Source organism: Choloepus didactylus, chromosome 16, assembly GCF_015220235.1.
Source record: "Choloepus didactylus isolate mChoDid1 chromosome 16, mChoDid1.pri, whole genome shotgun sequence".
NCBI lineage: Eukaryota > Metazoa > Chordata > Mammalia > Pilosa > Megalonychidae > Choloepus > Choloepus didactylus.
In genome coordinates, this window is record NC_051322.1 from 5,270,534 (window position 1) to 5,291,185 (window position 20,652).

General features: G+C 53.7%; 1 protein-coding gene across 1 annotated transcript in view; it reads right to left on the bottom strand.

Moving 5' to 3' along the window:
- Positions 1-848: 848 nt before the first annotated feature.
- Positions 849-20,652, bottom strand: part of TSHZ1 (teashirt zinc finger homeobox 1) — a 71,274-nt gene continuing 51,470 nt past the window's right edge. Inside the window, exon 2 of the mRNA XM_037805654.1 lies at positions 849-5,355. Within this exon, the coding sequence (XP_037661582.1) occupies positions 2,168-5,355 (3,188 nt within the window). The 3' untranslated portion in view covers positions 849-2,167. The remainder of the gene's footprint in view (positions 5,356-20,652) is intronic.

Here is a 20,652-nt window from a genome sequence, read left to right on the forward strand (position 1 = left end):
CCTACAGGACATGGCCATTTACCAATGAAAAAAGTCAGAAAACTTAGCAAACCTCTCTGGCATCTGCTGCATTCGTGCAAGACACCGCGTCCATGAGACTGCCCCGGGCCACCGCTTCTCCTAAAATCACTAACGGAACAGAAGAATCCCCGCCATCACGGGGCGACGTTAGAGAAATAATTAAAGTAGCACAGCCACGTAGCTGCTTCTGAGCACCGCGGTGCACGGTCTAACCTGTCTCGGGATATAATTCCACGAGAATGTAAGCAAGAGGTGGATGAAGACGCTCACATCATCGGCTCCTTTGGGGTGAAAAAGAAGGAGCCGACGGGCCTCCACCTCCAGGTTTCCCCGACGCAGGATGAAGGCACGGACGGGGCTGGGACTTGCAGGGAGAGCGTGTAGCGCATCGTCACGGGCAGGGGACACGGGCCCTGGGTCTGCGAGCCCCCCCGAGGTTCCGGCTGTGACCGACAGTGCGTCCAGCCAGAAGGCCCGCCTCAAACAGCACAGGAATCAGGTGGAGGCCGAACTGGCTCGAGGCCCAGGGGGTCCCCAAAGCACACGAAGGGTCACTGTCAGTATTTCCAAATGGTTCACAAGGACTCGCTGAAGCAAGCGCGAAATGGCCATGATGCACTGGCGAAACCCGGCAGTCCCTGGCACCCGTGGGGTCCCAACTTTTAACTATTGCTTTAAAAAAAAAACGCAATACTTGTGAATGAAGCACGTCAGCACGTAAATCAGTGCACGATAATTCTGAGCAGACCGCTGGGTGGCAGCCCAAGCAATGCCTCCTGTTGCCGAAAGAGCATCTCTGAGGCCAAATAACAACATGACAACATGGGTAAATCAAGAACTGCGTGTGGGTTTATTTTTACAGTTGAGAAAACAGTGGACGTAACTCTGTGAACCAAAATGTACAATAGTAATGACCAAACATCAAAATGTATAATTAATAGTGCATTGCTTGCTTTGTTTTATTTATTTATTTTCGTCTGATAGTTCTTTAAAGTACATACATCCGGAGAGACGCGGGTGCCCGTAAAATTTCTCTATGTAAATCAAGCTGCAGGAACTAAATTTTATTCAAAAGTTGTGGTTTTACATTATATACACAGAAATCGAATATAAAATGACAATATAAAAAGTTAAAAGAGAAAGCATACAGCCAGAAGGTACAAAGAAAGTTGAATAGATTAAAATGGTACGATATGTAACAGAGAGTCGTTTTTAAGCTGATGCTGGCAATTTACAAAGAAAAGGTCTCCAACACTTGCCCCATATTTTTTTTTTCATTTACCATTGCAGCGTACTATAGAAAGGTCAGCTTGTACCAAAGCTTACATTTGTAAATAACTATAAACTGCAGTATCTTACAGGAAAAAAGGAAATAGCATTTTTACACATTTTAAATAATAGCTTGCATACTTTTTTGTGTGTGTGCGGCATTTTTCAGCATCCAGAAGATCTGGGCGCACTGGCAATTGGGGTGTTTTTGGTGGTGGAGGTGGTTTGCTTTTTTTTTTTTTTAATTTTAAACATGTGGCTTCCTACCCCTGGCAGCCCTAGACAGCTTCCTAATTTCCAACAGCTGCATGCATGCTTCTTTCACAAACCAGTTTTGCATATAAAAGCTCATTTTTTAATTATTAAATAAGTTTTGTGTCTGACACAGCTTTTGATCTGAATGAGATGCCTTTAAGCCTTTTTTTTTTTTTTTTTTTGGAGTGAAAGGCACAGAAATGCGATTACAGTCCTCACCTCGAAGGGTTAAATTTGACACTACTCGGTTCTATGACCTTTATTGTCATGGCAACTTTGTAATTTTAGGATGTCTTTTTGTCATTGTTATTTGTGTCTTTCTTTCCTGCTAAACAAATGTCTCTGAATAGTGGGTCCCACTATTCCCCTACAAAAGATAGCTTAACATCAAGAACAGATGTCGAAAATAAAGGTCAGGCTTTGACTCACGGAGAAAGGAAAATAACATGCACAGATCAGACAAAGAGCATATAAATATAACTACAAAATGCGTGTAAGAAAAACCAAGGTCCGGATCGGCAGTTCTGCCACGAGGAGAGGCCGATTTCAGAGGCTCGGGCCGGGCCTCGTGCGGTGGGCGGCGGACGGGGCAGGGCTCCGCGGGCACGCGCGGCCCCAGACGCTATTGCCTGTCCAGCTCCGTGACGTAGATGAGGTGGTCCTCCGGGGACTTACCATGCGTCTTGCTGAGGTGCAGTTTCACTGCGTGCTTGCTCGCAAAGGTCCGGTTGCAGAGCTTGCACTGGAATGTGGAGCCCGTGTCCTCCTCGGCCAGCCCGGGCGGCGCCAGGGCCTTGCTGGCGAGGCCTCTGGAGACGTTCTGCTGGTCCTGGATCTGGCCGAGCGGCAGCTTGGAGAGATCCTTCAGGCTGAAGCCCAGGTGCGTCTCCAGGTGGCTGACGTACGTCGACGCAGTCCTGAATTGTGAGGCGCAGTCGTTGCAAAAGAAAACCGGGTGCCCAGTGTCCAGGTTCTTAAGGAACTTGGTGCCCCCGGTCCTCCGCAGCTGGTACTTGACGTTGGCCAGCCAGTGGCTGATGGTGGTCATGGAGAGACCGGTGAACTTGGAGACGTGCACCCGCTCCTGGGGGCCGAGGTCCGACATGATGTACTTGCCTTCCGGGGTCTCGCGCAGGCTGGAGGCGAACTGGGCCTGGAGGATGAGCAGGTGCTGGGGGTTCCAGTTGGACTGCCGCCCCTTGCGCTTGTGCACCGGCGACAGCTCGTCCAGGGCCTCCTCGAAGCTGCTGCCGTCGGCGTCCGACTTCTCCGACACGGTGGAGGGCGTGGAGGACTTGGGGGTCAGACGGCCGGTCAGGTTCTTCACCATGTCGGAGATATCCATCAGCGCGCTCTCCCGCAGGGGGGACGCCATGGGGTCGGCCGCGCCGGGGGCCAGCGGCCTGCTCTTGGACTTGGTCAGGTCGATGGGCTGGTCGCTGTTCTCGTAGTAGTAGCGGTCGATGGCGTCGGCCGGCTTGCCCGGGAGGCTGGGGTAGACAGGCTTGTCAAGCATGCTGTTGCTGATCTTGTAGAGCATGGCCAGGGGGTCCAGCGAGGGGCTGGCGGGCTTGGAGACCTTGCCCAGGTGCGTGTTCATGATGGACTGCAGCGCGCTCAGCGGGTTGATGAAGGGGGTCTCCGGGGAGTGGTCCGTGATGATGCCCAGGTTGCTGCAGCCATTGGTGACTTTGACCTTGAGTGGCTCGGTGCCGTTGGGTGTGTGGCCTTCCCCGGGACCCTCCCTCTTGGCCTTCCCCACCTCAGCCTCCGGGCTCTTCCTCGACGGCTGTTTGCTGCCCACCTCCTCCGCTCTGGGACAGTCCTTGTTCTCCTTGGCCACCGGGGAGGTGGACTTGGCCGGGCCGCCCCTCTCCTTCTCGGCGGCCTTCTCCTCCTTCTTCCCGCTGCCCTTGCCCGTGACCTTCTCCACCAGCTCCTCCATGGCCGACACGTTGCTCTTGTGGGGCGGGGGCGTGAGGCTGCCTGGGGAGTGCAGGAGGGTGCCGTGCTCCGAGGTCAGAGGCTTGGCGCCGCCAGCGTAGGACGGCTGCCCCTGCAGGCTCTGGCCGGCCGGTGGCAGTGGCTTCACCGTGCCGGGCAGCTGGTAGGCCGCATGGATGCTGGGGTAGCCGCCCCAGGAGGGTGCCCCGTTCTGCGCCTTGCTGATGGCCGTGCTGACCGTGTTCTCCAGGGACTTGAGGATGTCCATGCCGCCCCTGGGGCTGTCGTCCAGGTCCTCCTCCCGCAGGTACTGGTACAGCGCCGTTGGCTCGAACTTCTCAGCCGAGTCCTCGCTCTCCTCCTTGATCTTCCGGTCCGGCTCGCCGCCGGCGGGCGCCTTCTCCTTGTCCGGCTCCTTTTTCTCCTCGCAGGCTGGGGGGCCCGCGGGGGAGTCGGGGGGCTTCTTGATGCTGGCGGCCGGCAGCCGCGTGTGCGTGGTGGGCGGCAGCGGGATGGACTGGATCTTCTCCTCCACCACGGGGTCCAGCGCCAGCTGCTTGCCTTTCTTGGAGGCCGAGGTGGTGACCTTCAGGAAGTGCCCGGTGACCATCATGTGTGCAGTGAGCTGCTGCAAGGTGTCATGGGAGCTGCCACACTCCATGCACTTCAGGATCTGCGCCTTGCGGGCCTCAAACTGCCAGGTGTAGCTGGCACCGTTCTGGTAGCCATAGCGGTTGTTGGGGGTGACGTAGGGGTTCGCCGCCTTCTGGTCCTTGGCTGACTCGCCCAGCACCACCTCGGCGGCAGCCAGGCCGGCCGGCTCGGGGGAGCAGGGCGAGGCCAGGTCCTGCAGGGCTCGCTTTTTGGTGGAAGGGACCAGTTTGGCAATGGCCGGCACTGGCTCCTTCAGAGGCACTTTCTGATAATGCTTGGTTTTGATCATGTGGACACTGAGGTCCTGCAGTGACTCGAAGGAGTGCCCGCAGTACATGCACTTGAGCACTTTCTGGGCGTCCTCCTTGCCCTCCATCTCCATCAGGGAGCGCTTTCGGGGCTTCGACCACCGCTTCGTCTTCTCCGAGTCCTTGTCTCTGTTGTCGTCCCGGTAGTGCCCCGTCTCGTTCATGTGCACCGTCAGCTCCACCAGCGTCTCGTACGCGGCGCTGCAGTCCTTGCAGCGGAACTTGCTGGCGCCCGTGAACACGGAGCCGTAGAGCTTGTTGTTCTGCCGGTAGAGCTGCACGGTGCTGAAGAGGCTGGGCTCGGGCAGCAGCCCGTAGGACGTGGTCTGCTGCAGCGTCTTGGCGAGGGCGGCCTGGTGCCAGTCGTAGCCCGAGCCGCTGCCACTGCTGCTGGTGCTGGCGCTGTGGCCCGTGCTGCTGCTGGTGCTGGGCGTGCTCGCGGGGGCCGCGGCGGGGGTGGCGGCGGCGGGCGGCGTGGGGGGCGTGCTCTCCTTCGGGCCGGCATCGCTGTGGCTGGTGGTGGAGCCGGGTTTCTTCAAGTCCAGAGCCAGGCTGGACCAGCAGGACTCGGAGAACAGGTTTGCGTACACGGCTTTGATTTGTGCCAAGCTGTCCTGGGGGTAGGAGACGCTCTCGGCGCCCGGGGGGTCCTCCTTCTCCTCCCGGGAGGCGGGGGTCTTGAAGCGCGCCGGCTGGTCACTGCTCTCGCTGAAGGGCGATGCGTAGCCGGCGTCCTGGTTCGTGGCGGTGCTGACCGGTGAGTTCTGGAAGCTCTGAGCCTCCTTGGTCTCTGCCTCTTCATTGCACAGAAACTCGCCTTCCTGAAGGCCCAAAGACAGCTCACCCTCCTCCACGGTTTCCTCATCGGTCTCCGCAGCCTTCAGTTCTTCCTTAGGAACATAAGCTGGAAGAGAAAAACAAAACGCAGTTAGGCAGACTCGGTCACCTCCGAGGACACAGCCACCCCAGCAGTTAGGGGATCCCACAAAAGAGGCTCCTGAGCCGAGCCCCCAGGCTGCAGGGCTCCCCCCTCCCTCCACACAGACCCACTCGGCAGCTCGACTGGGCAGAGACGAGGTGTCAGCAAAGACACTGGTCCCCTCCTAAGTGAACAGGTGTTCAACGAGGATGCACAAGCCATGCGGAGTGTCCTCCCCGTTTTCACAGCCACCTCGCTGGCCGTCAGAGCCGGGGCAGCCTCTGGCTCCCTCCTTGCCAGGCCTTGCATGGCCCTTCATCGCATGAGTGACGTGTGGCCCTTGCACGCCTTCCACACGGCGAACACCAGGGAGCATCCGGCAATCGGGACCCGGCTGTCAGCTTGCAGGACAAGATACTTCACAAGCAAAATATATGGTCTCCACAATAAAAATGCCCCTCGGTGGTGAGCGATAAAAGTATTATGTTCTTCGGTGAATGAAGAGCCCCCCATACGGCCAGCTTCTGTCTGCACTGAACACCCAGCAGGGAGCTGCCTCCAGGAGGGGACAGGCAGGTGCCAGAAGGCCCCCAAAGCAGTCCAGGATGGGGCCTAAACTCCACGGGGGGCAGGGGGGCCTCCGGAGCCATGGCTGCATTTCCCTAGGCAGCTGGTAACCGGGAGAAAGGATATCCTATAAGTTATCAGATAAATATGGCTTTTTAATTGCAGTCTCTTTAGACCCCGTGATGGTTTAAACTGTGACCACAAAACGCCATGCTCAAGTCCTAAGCCTGGTCCTGTAGACATGACCCCTGGGAAACTGGGTCTCCGATTAGTTACAATGAGATCAAACTGGGTTGGACTGGGGTGGGTCCTAAGAGGAAGACACTTGGACACACAGATGGGGGGAGGCCTCGTGACAGCAGAAGCGGCAGAGGGAGAGTTCAGCTGCAAGCCCGAGCACCGAGGACAGCAGAACACACGCCAGGTGGCCTTTGACGGAGAAGAGGGACCCCCAGGCGGGAGGCCACGTGACTACGGAGGCAGGCACCGGAGTGACACAGGTGCAAGCAAGGAGGCCAGGAGCCAGCAGACGCTGGGAGAGCCTCCGACAGACACCTCGAGCTCAGACTTCTCGTCTCCAGAACCGAGGGGGAGTACACTTCCATTGCTTTGAGCCACCCAGTTTGTGGGAACGGTTGTGGAAGCCCCAGCAAACCAAGAAGGACTCATTAACATGGAACCACAGAGCACGTTGTGTCCCACCAACCCCCCAGGGGAGGGCACGGCACACACCGCCTCCTGAACTGAGTTGAACAAGATACCTTTTTTCTTGAGCGAACATCCAGCTGAATCGTGATCCTTCAACAACCTGGGAGATGGGGGGTTAAGCTGTTTTCCAGAAAGCCTCTATTAAAATGCACCGATGTTACCTGAGAAGGGTGTCTCATTAGACATAATCCCTCCTTCTCCCACCACCGGGGCCAGCTCCCAAGGGAGCCCAGCAGACAGCGTGTGCGTTTTCAAGGGGGTTGAGGGGAGGGACAGAAAGCTCCTTGGTCACCGAGGGAGGAACCCAGGGTGGGCTGGAGCAAGGGGAGAGCATCAAGCCCTGCAGGTGCAGGCAGGAAGTTTCCGGTGGCTGCAAGTGCTCAAACACTGTGCAAACGCTCATGTGCACATACTCACACAGCTGTGTGCACACACGATCACACAGTGGTGCACGCACACAGGAACAAAGCACATGCTAACACGTGTACGCATGCACACACATGCTCACAAGCACACACGTGTGCAGGCACATGCACACGTGTGTGCTTGGGGGAAACACCTGAGCTGGAGGTTTGCAGCCCCTCCCTCAGCTCAGCCCAGGAATCCCTGCCCACGGGGTGCTTTCTGCACATGGGCTCCTTCCTGAACCTGGGTTCATGTCTGTTTTGTAGCTGACAGGGAGCAGCCGTCCACTAACAAACCGAGGTGGTGCGGTTGTGCTAATGCCGCGCTCCTGCCGTGGAAGTTCATCGACTGTCCCAGACCTTAGACGTGAACTGCAGGCATCACAGCCGAGCGGGGCACGCCCCGGCCCCACGCCTCCAAGGTAAACCCGTCAAATGAAACAGGACGGCAGGCTCCACCCCACTTTCACTTTGTCCATACTCACTAGGGTTTCAAGCAAGGACGGGCGAGTTCGGAGGGTCAAGGCCTGGATCCCCACTTTTAAGAGCCGCCAGTCGGACCTATCTCCTTTCCGCGAGCCTGGCCTGAGCCGCGCTGACTTGGCCGCCAGGCCCGGCGCCTCGGGGCTCCTCCGAGGACACTGAACGAACGCCGCGGGAGTCGAGCTGAGCAGGGCCCTGAGCCACCGGCAGACGGAGGGGCGCCCCAGCCCACTCCCCCAGGCAGCTCAGCGTGTTGGCGTGAACCGCATACAAGGGCCTCGCAGATCCAGTCCCCCAGTCCGTTTCTGCATGAGGAAGACTCACGCCCTGACGACTGTAAGGAAAACCCGTCGTCTGGACCCGTCTGTGGAGGCCCATCGACGGGGTCCCTTCACTCTGCGGGCGTCTGCTTCCCTCGGAGCAAAGCAGCAGGGCACCTGCTCCGCTCGTCACCCACCCCAACACGAAGGTGTTGAATGAAGAAGTGACTTTCGTCTAGACCCGGGAAACACACCACAGGAGACGGCCACCACGCCCCTGCGGCTTGTCCGCCCCTGGCGGTCCTCACTCTCCAGGGGACCTGCAGGCCTGAGATGGGGAGCCCGGGATCGGGGAGCAGCCGAGGTGTCCCACACTGCCCGGCGGCCCTCGGCAGCTGCACATGTCCCTGCCCCCACAGTGCCCCCGCAGGGGACGGTACCCCAGGCCACAGTGGCACCTCAGCGGGAGGCCCCCAGGAGCCCGGCCATCCCATGACCTGCTCAGCCCATCGTGCTGACCCCGGAGCAGCCGCCCTCGCCGAAGGGGCCCCCCACGCCATCCTGGCCCCCGCCCCGCACCGCCCCTGCCCCCCACAGCTCCTCCTGCACCTGCCATCTGCACATACGGAGGCCCAGGTGAGCGCGGCCCGGGGGGCCCAGGGCCCTCCGCAGCCGACAACGTCCGAGCACTGGCTTCCCCTCGAGCCCCTCCTGAAACCGCAGCTTCCTCATCCTCCTCCTCCCCCGGGCCCCTCACTGGGGCAGCATCACCCCAACAGGCCGTGGGCACCGACGGCAGCAGCTCCCAGCAGGGCTCGGGGGACCCGCCCGGCCCAAGCCCCGCTGCACTGTGCGCCCCGCAGGCCGCCCCAACCCGCCCCCACGGGTCCCCACCCCACCCAGCCCTGCCCAGGGAACCTGCTGTTGTCCCCAGGGCGGCTCCAGTGTCAGCTGTCTCCGACCCGCCCTTGCTCCCCATTCCCAGAAGCTGTCCGTACTCCCACTGAACTGTGAATTCCATCAGCCAACCCGCCGTGGGGCCCCCTCAGCACTTACCACCAGGGCTGCTCACGGCTCTCCTGCAGGTGAGAAACTGAGTCTCCCACGGTTACCCCGACGGTGCAGGGGCAGCGCAGCACGCAGATGCAGGCCCTGCACCCACCGAGCCCGAGGACACCCCTGGATGCCGCCGGGGAGGCCCCACCTGGGCTCCCACTGCACGGGCTTCTGGGAAGGTGCAAGGTGGCACCCACACACTTTCTAGGAAGAGGCTTAAAATAAAGTCTTACTCATGGTGTCTAAGAAACAAAACAAACACGATTCCACCCGTCTGTCCAGCTAAGACCAGCGCCGCAAACTCAGGCCTTCAGCCCCCCACTCCTGACGCCCCCTGGCTACAGCCCCCCATCCCCCCCGCCAGCCTCTGCAAGCCACGGATGACCCAGAGGAAACGGCCCGTGGACGGCCAGCAATGCCGCCACCAGGGCTTTCCGACGCCCACCGTGGGCCGGGCACCATGCTACAGACGGAGACTCAGTAACAGAAAAGAAAAAAACAGGGAGAACACTTCAAATGTTAACACCCTTTGACCCAGGTGCAGCCTAAGGAGATGCGAAATAAGGGAAATAAGGGAAAAGCTTCACGCACGAAGTTGTCCTTCAAGAATTCATTTTTAAGACTGGCCACAGTTTGTTCAACAATGAGGGGTAGTTCCGTGAATTGTGGTTTGTTCTTGGGATGCAATATTATTTACACATTAAAAATTGTGCACTTAATGACATGGAGGAAACCATTAAATGCAAAAAGCAGAAGACAACTTCATATATATCGTCTAATGGAAAAGTTCTTTAAAAATAACTTTCGTAGTGGTTTTGTCCTAGAAAATGAACCCATGAGGGGAGCTGCTCTTTATCAATATCTGTATTTTCAAAATCTTCTTCATTTCAGCTCAACAAATATGTGTTGGCCATTCACTGTGGCAAAAATGAACTAGCAGCAAATGTCCCCCAAGTGCCCAGCACCACCAGCCACTGACCCCCCCCAGGGACACGTCCCCAATCCACCTCTTGCCACCTAACACCCCCATCGGGGTCAGACCCGGAAGACCCAGGCCTCGGTGCCCCCCAGCTCTACAGTCCCCCCACCCAGCCCCAAAAGGGTCCCCACCTCCTACCGTGGGCCCCAGGCCACCTCATCCCCGGCCCAGGACCCCTCAGAAGGGCCTAAATCAGGCAGGGTCTCCCCAAAAGCATTTAAGGCCCTGGGGGAACGAGAAAGGGGAGGGGGTGGGGCAAAGGTGGGAGGCTGGGAATTCCCTGTTGGGGGTCAACTGTGTTTCCATAAAGCTGGGCTGAAGTCCTGGCCCCAGGGCCCTGTGACGGCACCCCGATTTGGAAAGAGTGTCCTCGCAGATGGGGCTAGTTCCCATCAGGCCATGCCGAGCTGGTGTGGGCCCTAAATCCAAAAAGCAACACAGCCACCCAGCTGGCGGTGCTTTGTTGCAGTAGAATCTAAGGAACCTGAGACCTTCCCAAACCAGAGCCCACGGTGTTGGAAAATAAGAAAAGCAGCCAACAACAGCTTAGTGTCGGGGCGTGGCGGGAAAGACTTCTTTGATTTTGCTACAGGCAGCAATGGGACAAGCAGAAGGCCCAAGGCCCCTCCGAGGAAAGCCCCGGGGGCTACGTCAGCCGCACACAGCTGGGTACCCTCAGGGCCCTGGATGGGGGCACGCGGGGGTCAGCGGACGTACAGGGGTCAGGGGACGTACAGGGAGGAGGGGCACCTATAGGGCCTAAGGGGGTGGACAGGGGGTCGGGGACGTGCAGGGGGTCGGGGATGTATGGGGGTGTTGGTGGTGTATGGGGGGTGGGCTGGGGAGTGTTTGGGGGTGGTTGGGGCCATACGGGGGGCCAGGGCCATGCACAGGGGCTAGTCAGGGGGCGTACGGGGAGTCGGGGGCTTCCGGGCCATCAGAAGGGAGGGTCTCCCCAGACAGCCTGAGCCGAGAGGCCTGGGTAAAACGGGGCATTCCACTCACGTGTCGTTACAGGAACTGCGTTAAATGGCTGTCGCCGTGGTCTCTGGACGAGGGACAGAACATCCCGCTCCCCCCCCCCACCCTCGGCCTGCACAGACGCAAGACCCAGCGACCCGGGGAGCCCCGGCCCAGTCACCTCCCCACAGTCATCCTGGGGCTCGCACCCTCGGGCCTCAGTTTCCCCAGCAGTACCTCACAGCAGCGGCTCCCGTTCCTGGGGTGGAGGGAAGCCGAAGAGGAGGACGTTATTACTGTGACCACTAAGCCCAGCCCAGAGCCTGCCCCGCCGGCCCCCCGCTCACCTGACCACCAGGCTGAGCACGTGAACTAGAACACGACCACGGGGCGGGGGGGGCCGCGCCTGGCGGCGGGTCCGGGGCTCCCTGCTCAGCTAACCTCAGATAAACAGGTGCAGCAGGAGCAACCCCCGGGGTCTGCGGCGAAGAGCCCGGCTGCCCCGGCCCGCGTCACCCGACGGCCGGCACAGGACGCCCACCAGCCGGTCACTCCGGCCCGTCGCGGACTTTCTGAACCACCGGGCCCTCCCACTCTCCTCCCCTCAGCCTGCTCTCGACGTTTCCCTGGAGGCTGGAACTTCTGCCAGAGGACGGGGAAGGAAGGCGGAGATGGAGAAACGCAAACCAGGCAGAAACGCAGGGAAGGGAGGTGGGGACGACGACGGGAAGCAGGTTCGAGGCTCTGGGCATCCACGCACTCTTCTCATCAGCAGCATACACGAGAGCGGCCACGAAGGAGAGATGGATATTTGAAAGTGACGAGGAGGAGAGGGGGTTCCTTTTCCTTAGTCCCACTTGGTTACTGACTTAAATACTGAACTTTGCTGCTGTATGGCCACTTGGTGAGAAAGTACCATTGTACCAAATTACATGTGGATTTGACATCAAACTATTTTTTTAGACGGGCAAATGTGATATCCATGAACAGATGGCCATTATCTCAAAACGCAATTACTCCAAGGGGCTAATTCGCAAAAGGGGTTTACACACACCTAAGTGATAAATGCATAGTTTCAATTCATCATAGACTCTTAGGAAACACTCTCTTCCAGATTTATAATTGATCACTTGGAAAGTAACTTTACCTTAGTTAGGGAGAGCGCAGGTGGTTTTTCTGAAAGTTAGAATAGATGGGGAAATAAAAAATGCAGAGAAAGGAGATAAAGGTGAAAAACTCACGCACATTAAAATACAAGCAAGATATACATTAATTTACTAAAATAATAAATTTTAATAAAATTTACTAAAATAAGTTCAGCCAAGCAAAGCTGAAATACCATTTTTGTTTTACTGTGATATGGACAATTTTTTTTTTTAATCACTTTGGCAAATGTTAGTTGGCTGCTACCAAGAGCTAACGAGCTAGTTTGCTTAACATCTGATGCATAACAGAACCACTTCTTTACTTGAAACCTGACAGAAGCCATTTTTTAAGCACTGCAGGGTCTACAAATAAAATGACCTACAGCTTTTGCCCAATTCTTATTTTAATTAGGAATCCAAAGGTAACTTCCTTAAAATAAATATAATTTATTCTTTCTCTCACTGCCCCAGAATTCAATTTCAAGGTAACTGAGAAATAAAAAACATCATTTTGAGGCCCCTCCTACACCAGGTAGGAATTAGCCTCACATGGAAAGTTGGCTGCTAGTGGCAACAATGTAACTCGGCACAAATTAAAGCTTAATCCAGACTGAAAGGGCCAAAAACTTTCCTTGATTTTTGGTGGTGTCAGGAAGAAAAGGAAGGAAAAATACATGCAAAACTTGAAAAATTAAGAGAAGTTAAAATGAAGCGAGGAGAGCAAAAAGCACAGAACTTGTGCATGTACCTGAGAAAACACAAGTGTTCTATTACCACCGGGCTGCATTAGTATGGCACGGAGGTGACTTTTTCCTCCACAAACTGAAAAGCCAGCCATCCCCGAGACGTGCACACCAACGGCCAGCGCCAGGGAACTACACGTTTTCATCGCGGCCTCCACACTTGGGGAAGGAAAACTCCACCCCGGGGTCAACACCCAGCACTAACAAGCCAGAATTGACCGTCGAGTCCCAACCCGGTATTCTCTGACCACTTGGTGCTAGAAAAGACCGTGTCAGGTGGCAGGATTCGCCTGGTGGACAACACATGAAGCATCTCTTCAAATGGTGGAAACCAACAAAAAGCTGCAGAATTCAGAACTGGTGCTTCTCTTCGTTGTCTGAGTCCCCCGTCAGCCCTCGGGAGGCAGCCACCCCGGACGTCACCACAAGTCCGCTGTCCCTGATCCAGCTGCCAGCTCCGCGGCTCGGCGGGCGGCACCGGGGAACCTCCAGGACTTCAGCGCCAAGTTGCTCTCGAGAATGAACTTCTGCAGGGAGAGGAGGGCCTTCCACAGGCTGGAGACACAAAGCCCCGAGGCCTGACTCTCAGAAACGCGTCTGCACTTGAAAATCCGGCGCGGACCCGCAGAAGCACGCAGGTCAGGGGACACAGGTGTGGACGCTACGTCAGAGGCCAGAGCGTGGACCTGGAGACCTGCGGCCAGGCAGCGGCCAACTGTGGACGCAAAAGCAGCGGAAGCTTTGCCTTTAGTACGTCACAGTGTCTGCCTCAAAAGATGTGCCAACGTGACCCGCCATGGGTGAGAACATTCCACATAACTATTACCACTCCTCATCGGAAGCCAGGCACACGCTTACAGGATGCCCAACTTTCTGTAAACCCCCTAAAAATAAAATCTGACATCTGAACCAAAGGTTACATCTATACTCTCATGACAAAAAAAATACAATTCTCCTATAATAATGAGGCTGTTTTTACTATCATCAGGGAGTTCTCAGGATTACTTTCCTAGACACTTCTCAAAAAAATTTTTTGGGCAGAGTTAGTAAGCAACAGGGAGAAAGACATAAAGATAAAGAGGCTCAAAACTTAAGAGTTTAGGAGGTAATTATTTGTGCTGATCTTTTTTCACTATAAGATTTAATTTAAAAATATTTAGTTCATATAGGTACAAATATCACAATATTTGTAGAAATTTCTGTATCAAGGGATGAAGCTATGAGAACAATATATTTCACAAGGTGACTCCATAAAGTTTTGTAATCTAAAAGGTGTTTGTGAGAGAGCCCACCGCACCACAGAAAACAGAGCCAGAACATTGGCATTTTCTCCTTGAAAATCCTCACCACAGGTTCTCGGCCCTTCTCTGCCTCCAGCCACCCCCAGCCTGGGAAACCAGGTGCAGGAATAAGCCTGGAAACTCTAACTGCAGTATAAAATTCTTCTTTTACAATTACTTACAGAAATAAATGACATTGTTCTCCATCAAATAAAACAAAGACTCCAAATCATCATTTCTGCTATTTCTTTCTGTGTCAAAACAGCCCCCCGTCCCACTCCCCCCACCTCCCAGAGCGTAACACAATGGTGCGGAGCGTGACGCCGTGAACGTGTTGTGTGTCCTGCTGTCAGTGGGAAAGCACAGCGAGCTGCTTCAAGACGGTGCTGAAACCATCCAAACATGCACACGCAGCCCCCAGTGCAGGGGCAGGGCCCCAGGAGCTGTGTGTGCGTGCACACGCGGTGCAAACAGAAAATAAAAAATAAACAGACCCTGTGCTTCCCAAAACGGGGGCAGGAGGACTGCAGTGCCTGGTGAGACTTGGTCTATTTTAAAAAATTAAATCCTGTTAGTGTTTTTTATCACAAAACGTGCCTTCTGGATGCCAACGTGTCCCTGAAGATGTAATGCCGTTTGCACAGAATCCTGTGCATTCTAACGCAAGTGCACACAAACCAGGGCACACAGTCCCGTCAGTTTCCTGCAGCACCCACGGCGCCTGCCCTGACGACACACAACGCAGACGCACATACTGTCTGAAAAAAGGCTTTCATCCTAAGCTGTAATTATATCACGAAGCACAAGCTTCATATCACCAAGCAAATGAGATAAAATTTATATTTCTCAATTCACAGCCCCACATTTCTAAAACAACTTTAAAGAAAACACAACTGGCTCTAGTCAACAGTCGTTTTCAGAACGGTGAGAAGTGACAGCTGTATTTGTTTTTTAATGGCTAAGTGTAGTAAAGTTCCAAATTCCCTTGAGTCTTAATAACACGGGCTCTGAGCAATTAGATCTCTATTCCCCCCGAACCTGTATCTTCATCTGTACCCCAATTATGCACAAAATAAAGGTGTTTTCCTGTTTTATATTCTGAAAGAGGTGCGTGCTCCCAGGGCTCGGCTCCCTCGTTACCACTGCTCCTTGGGTGGGTTAACAAAAGTGGGGGGTGGGGGGGGTCTCTGGAAGGGGCTGAAACCACAAGAGAAGACAGGCTTCCCCTGACCATGGGATGCTTTCTAAAACCCAGCGTCCAAGCCAGCAGATACCCAGGGGGCAACTCGAAATCCCACTCCCTTGGGGTCACAAGCACGCACTGGTCCTGCCCTGCTTGAGGACAAACGTGTTCTTGCAGTGAACCCTCAGTCAGGGCCACGTCCCAGATTTGGGTGTCGGGAATCATATAGATATCGGCATTTAATAGGATTAAATGTTTCGCTCTTTAACTTATTTGGATATTAAGTAACTCAGTCTAGACAACAGAACAGCAGTGATCATGGAAAATACTGTAGGAGCACAGCATTTTGGTGTGAAAATATGTTGATCGCATCAGGACACTCGAGGCAACGAGGCCGCCTAATGGAGTGGGGCTCTGGCTGGAGGACCTGACGTTCTCACTCCAGGTAAACAGGTGTGAGAGTAGACGGCGGAAAGGAACTGAGACCCAGTGTGTGAAATGTTTAACTATCAACAACAAAGCAGATAGCATGGCTCTTCTTCACATAGGCAACTAAGAAAACAGAAAGCCATTCCAAGAGAGGATGATGTCAATTCCAGGGAAACGGAGAAAAGGAGGTTCTCCTCCCCGCTGTAAGTTTGAACGACAGGGTCCCAGAGACAGGACAAGATCCCCTCGTGGTTTCACCCAGCAGAAGCTCGCCCTGAGGGGCCCAGAGACCCCCGGCGCCTCCCCAGCTTGCTGGCTCTTATCCCCCTTGGAATGAATCAGCACGTGATCAGCGCACGTCTGCAGGAAAGCCCACGGCGCAGCCCGCCCACCTCCTCATGCAGTGGATCCATCTTAGAGATCTACTGCGTGTCCTCTGCCACTGGATCAGCTCCACATCCGAGCATCCTCATCAGCATTCCCATCACCAAAGGGGGCGGCGGTGAGTCAGTCCGGGCCCCCTCCCCTTCCTGCTGGGTTGAGATTATTTCATTGAAATGTTCATTTCCATCCCTGCCGGCCACATTAGAATGGAAGTGTTTAACCTGTTTCCATTACTTACACAAATGACCATCACGGGGTGGGACAGATGTTAGGATCCTACAACATCACTGACTTCCGTGCATCCTTTACGGGGCCAAGAAAAGTGCCTCCAGATCATATTAGCCCGTCTCAATCCCATGCTCTCCGTTCCCAGATTCATTAGTTTTGCACATCAGCGTTTCCCTTTCTCTCTTCATGAAAAGTCCCAGGCTAGTTGGGCTCATTTACTTTGGAGAGAGAAACCTCTGTCAGTGGTAATGTTTTGATCAGGTGCTCCAGCAGAGCCGGGAGGGGGGAGAGGGAAGGAGGGAGGGACAAGAAGAGGGAAGGGGGGCAGGAAACAACTGTGTTGAAATGTTACCTTCCCGACGTGAATGATAAAAGAGAAGTCAATTAAAGATGCCGGTACTCAAAGATGGCTGTCACTTCAGATAGACATTGGCACGACTCACCCAGACAGGTGACATCTTGGCGGAGCAAAATCCCGCTACATTGCTGAGCGCACGGGGGATTGGGCGCAGGGAGGCTGGGGGCGCAGGGAGGCTGGCGGCACAGGGTGCCTGGGGCACCTGGAGAAGTGACTGCGGCAGGTGAGGGGATTTCACTCTTCATTTGCATCCTTAGGTAAAGCTGGAGACAAAAGCTTCCCGGCTTCGAGGGTAGAAGCAGGTGCTGATGACAGTGTCCAGGTTCAAGAGTCCAGCTGTCCTCGTCGTCTTCCCCGATGTCCCCAGTCGAGGCCGTGGTGATGCTTCAGATAATACGGGGTCCTTGAACTCGACTGGACTCGAACAGTCCACATAAACCACCACTCCCAGTTAGCCTGAGGACACCTCCTCGTTGATTCCTGTGCAGTGGCGGTGGGGGAACCCATCACCACGGCTCTAACCGCTCCCACTACAGGTGGGGTTTGGGAAGGTACAAGGTTTGGCCAACACATTTCTAAGAAAAGATTTTAAAAGAGAATTTTCGTTCATAGAGCGTAAGAAACAAAACATACTATTGCAACTGCTTCCGGAGGAAAGTCACTCTGGCTAAGACAGGCTGCAGCAAATTCCCATCCTCTCCTACAAACGTTTAAAGCCAATTTCCACATTTCTCTCCTTCCGTTCTGTCTTCTTTGGTTCTGTTCATGAAACTGCTTGGAAAGAAATGCTGGTCAGGTTTAAATTAATGAGGAAAACTGGGAAAGAAAATATTCAGAGGTAGAAAGAAAGAAAACACATATGAAAAAAAATCCCTACACTATACTGTGGGGGAGGGGCTGGAGGTGGAAGTTATCAAGGTCAAGTCAAAGCAAAGTCAAAGGGCTGATCTCACAATATAATGTGCAGCACTAATAGTTCTCAAATACCTCCACGGGTAGCTTGAAAGAAAAAAGGTATATACATGTAAATACATGCTTTAGGGAAAGGGTAAAAAGTCACTCACAATAACCAGAAACATTTTTTCACTGAAATATTGCCATCCAATCTTAAAATAAGATGAAATCAAATGTATCTCGAGATAATGATCCACCCAGATAAAGAGAATGACTTTCTTCAGCACATTAGCAATTTACTTGGGAGGACTAATAATGTACTATTATTTTAAAAGAAATAATTTACTTGTTCTTATGCAAACATTTCTTACCCAGAAAATAGCTGCTCAACCAGCACAATGCTTTGAATTAAAACGCCACCAAATAATAACAGGAAATATTTACTGAACCATCACCCTGTACCAGCCATGATCCTGAACACTTGACATGTATTAACTTCATTAGCCACTCACGAACCATACGGAGAACAGTCTCCTGACTCTCCCTGTGTCACATGAGGAAACAGCCATGGCAGGGCTCGGGGGCGTGTCTTGGGCCACCCAATCAGCAGGTGGGGTTCCGACTTGTGATCCACTCAACCCACCCGTGCCCTCGCACACGTTAACTGGCAGGAGTTTAAAGTGAGCTCCCAGCTCCGGGTAAGCTGTTTGTGAAATCTGGTGTCTGTCCATACGAAGGCCAGCAAAGTCCTTCTTGGGTCTTGGGCTGTTCTGCTTAGAGGTTTGAGTCCTATCTCTCTGCCATGCCAAGCCACGGGGAGCCAGCTTCCGGGACCGTCGTCTATGGGATGGCCTCCGTGCCCGCCCCACGGCTGCCCTCGCTCGGGACCCCCTAGGCTTCCTGGACACACTGCACAATGTCATCATTACACGGTGAGGCAATGGCTGGGCTACTGCTTGTCTTCCCAACAGGGTGCCCACCTCCTGGGGGCTGGGAAGGACCCTCGTCTCAGTGGGCCTGGATCCCGTCTCCGCAGTGCCAGGCCACGGCAGTTCTGTAACTGTTGGCTGGAACGTGCAATTCAAGAAAGGACACCAAATTCAACCCAAAGCAAGTAGGTGCAGACAGATGCATTTAGGATGTTGCTTTTTTCACACACGCAATGTGAATTTCATGTGGTGCCACTTGTAGGAAGGTGAGCTGGCTGTTTTATAGCAGCAATAACTCAATTATCAATATCCAATTTAAAATACTTGTTTAAACAAATACAACCATGCTTCCAACATGCTGGCCAACACGCCAGCCGATCAAACATAGTTCTTCGAAAGTTCTGAAAGCCCTAACGATTTGACTGCAACTAGAAACCCTTCGCCTGGGATCATAAAAGCAAGAAATGGGGTGTAAATGGGAGTAAGAAGAAAAGAAAAGGAAAAAAAACACTCTGAAAGCCTGACTCAGAAGACCCATCTTTCCGAAGATCTGCTTCACGCTAAATCAGTAAGAATATCTGTCACAGATATCCCGCTCCACCGTTTGGCTGATGTCAAACCTAAATAAACCAGATCAGAAAGCTGGCAAGTAGCAAGACACAAATGGAAGGGGGGCACACTGCTGGCTGATTTTGGGGGGAGAGCTGCAGAGGGAGGTGGTGGCAATCAGGGCAGTCATTTGCAGCACTAATGTCCAATTCAGCCTCCTTTCATTCTCCTGATTTAGGTGGTCAGAGTGGTTTCGTCGCCGACGCAGGGAAGCTGTGCTGTTTAGCAGGCTGTTTAATGGGAAACTGGCAGCCTTATTTCTTTTCTAGATTTGGTTTGTCACTGGTTCTCCATTACATGCCACTCAGCTTTGATGTCTTTCGACAGGACTGATCAAAAGATGTCATTTGACCTACACAGCATGGCAGAAACTTGGAGAAGTCTCATAAAGCGACACTCCGGCTGTAAATAAAATGACATTATTATTTCCTCTCTCCTATCATGTAGAAAAGCCAATTATGGTAATGCGCTGCATGTCGATGAAAATACAGCAATCTTTTTGGAGCAGCTACTGCAGGCTTCAGGACGGCAGGTCTTTCCTGGGAAAATGTGCCCATTGGAAAATGAAGAGGAGGGGGTGATAGATGTTTTAAAGACGGTTAATAAAATCCAGGACAGCTGGAAAAGTGCAAGTCAGCAAAACAATTGGAAGTGTAAAATGCAAACTGTTAAGTTTCCAAATTATCTAATAATTTAATCTACAGCGATTTATTTCCCATCGCTAAAATGGCCAGGATCATGTCCTGCATTTCTTCGTGTTTGACTGACAGGAGAGACGATTTATGGGACTAATAACTCCCTTCCCAGCCACGACTTCTTAAAGAAGCAGACTTTGGGTTCTGACCTTGTCCCTGAGACACTTCAAGAAGTTATAGTCCTAAGGAGTGGCCCCACCTGCCCTGTCTCCATAAGACCACGTAGTATTGAACGGTGGAGGATGTGCTACTCTTGTTGTAGAATGCAACATTTCACGCATTTCTACTTGTGCAAAAGAGTCACCATCTTTCTACTCCAGCACGTGTCAGAGCTAAATGTATGCACGAAAGACCTTTCTCTCCTATTAAGGAGTGAGTACCCATTGGGAACATTTTTTATGTGCAGCTTCATTTCCGTAAGAAGGGACAGAGCTGAAGTGGAAATGTGTCTTTTAACTGGAGGCTACCAATTAACAGCGCACGCTTATTCACCGGTGAGCCGGACTCCGGCTGCCTCGTTCCTCTCCAGCCTGGTTGCCCCCTATTCCAGACACACCGGGAGCTCCCTGCTTGGCACCCGCCTCAGGACCCACAGGAGAAGCTCTGCTCCCTTTGGGTCCCGTCTCTGGTCTGAAGACTCCACTCAAGCTCCAAAAAACCCCAAACCAAACCAAACAAAAACTCCCACTGTTTAGACCCCACAAAGTGGGGTGGCTTGACCCTGTCCGAGTGGCACAGTTGGCCGTGTTCTGCACCCATCCTGGGGTCCAAACAGCAGCCCGAACTTGGGGTTCTGTTGGCATCACTGATTCAAACCGGGGGAAACACTGTAACATTCTGCAGTCATGGTGCATATTCATTTTAAGAAAAAGAGAACCATGCAGTTAGTGTCCACTGAAATCAAGGAAAGCCATTTTTAGAGTCACAAAATCCGTAACAGAAATAAGACCTTCAGGGCTATGTCAGAAAACTTTTTAAATGCTCAAAT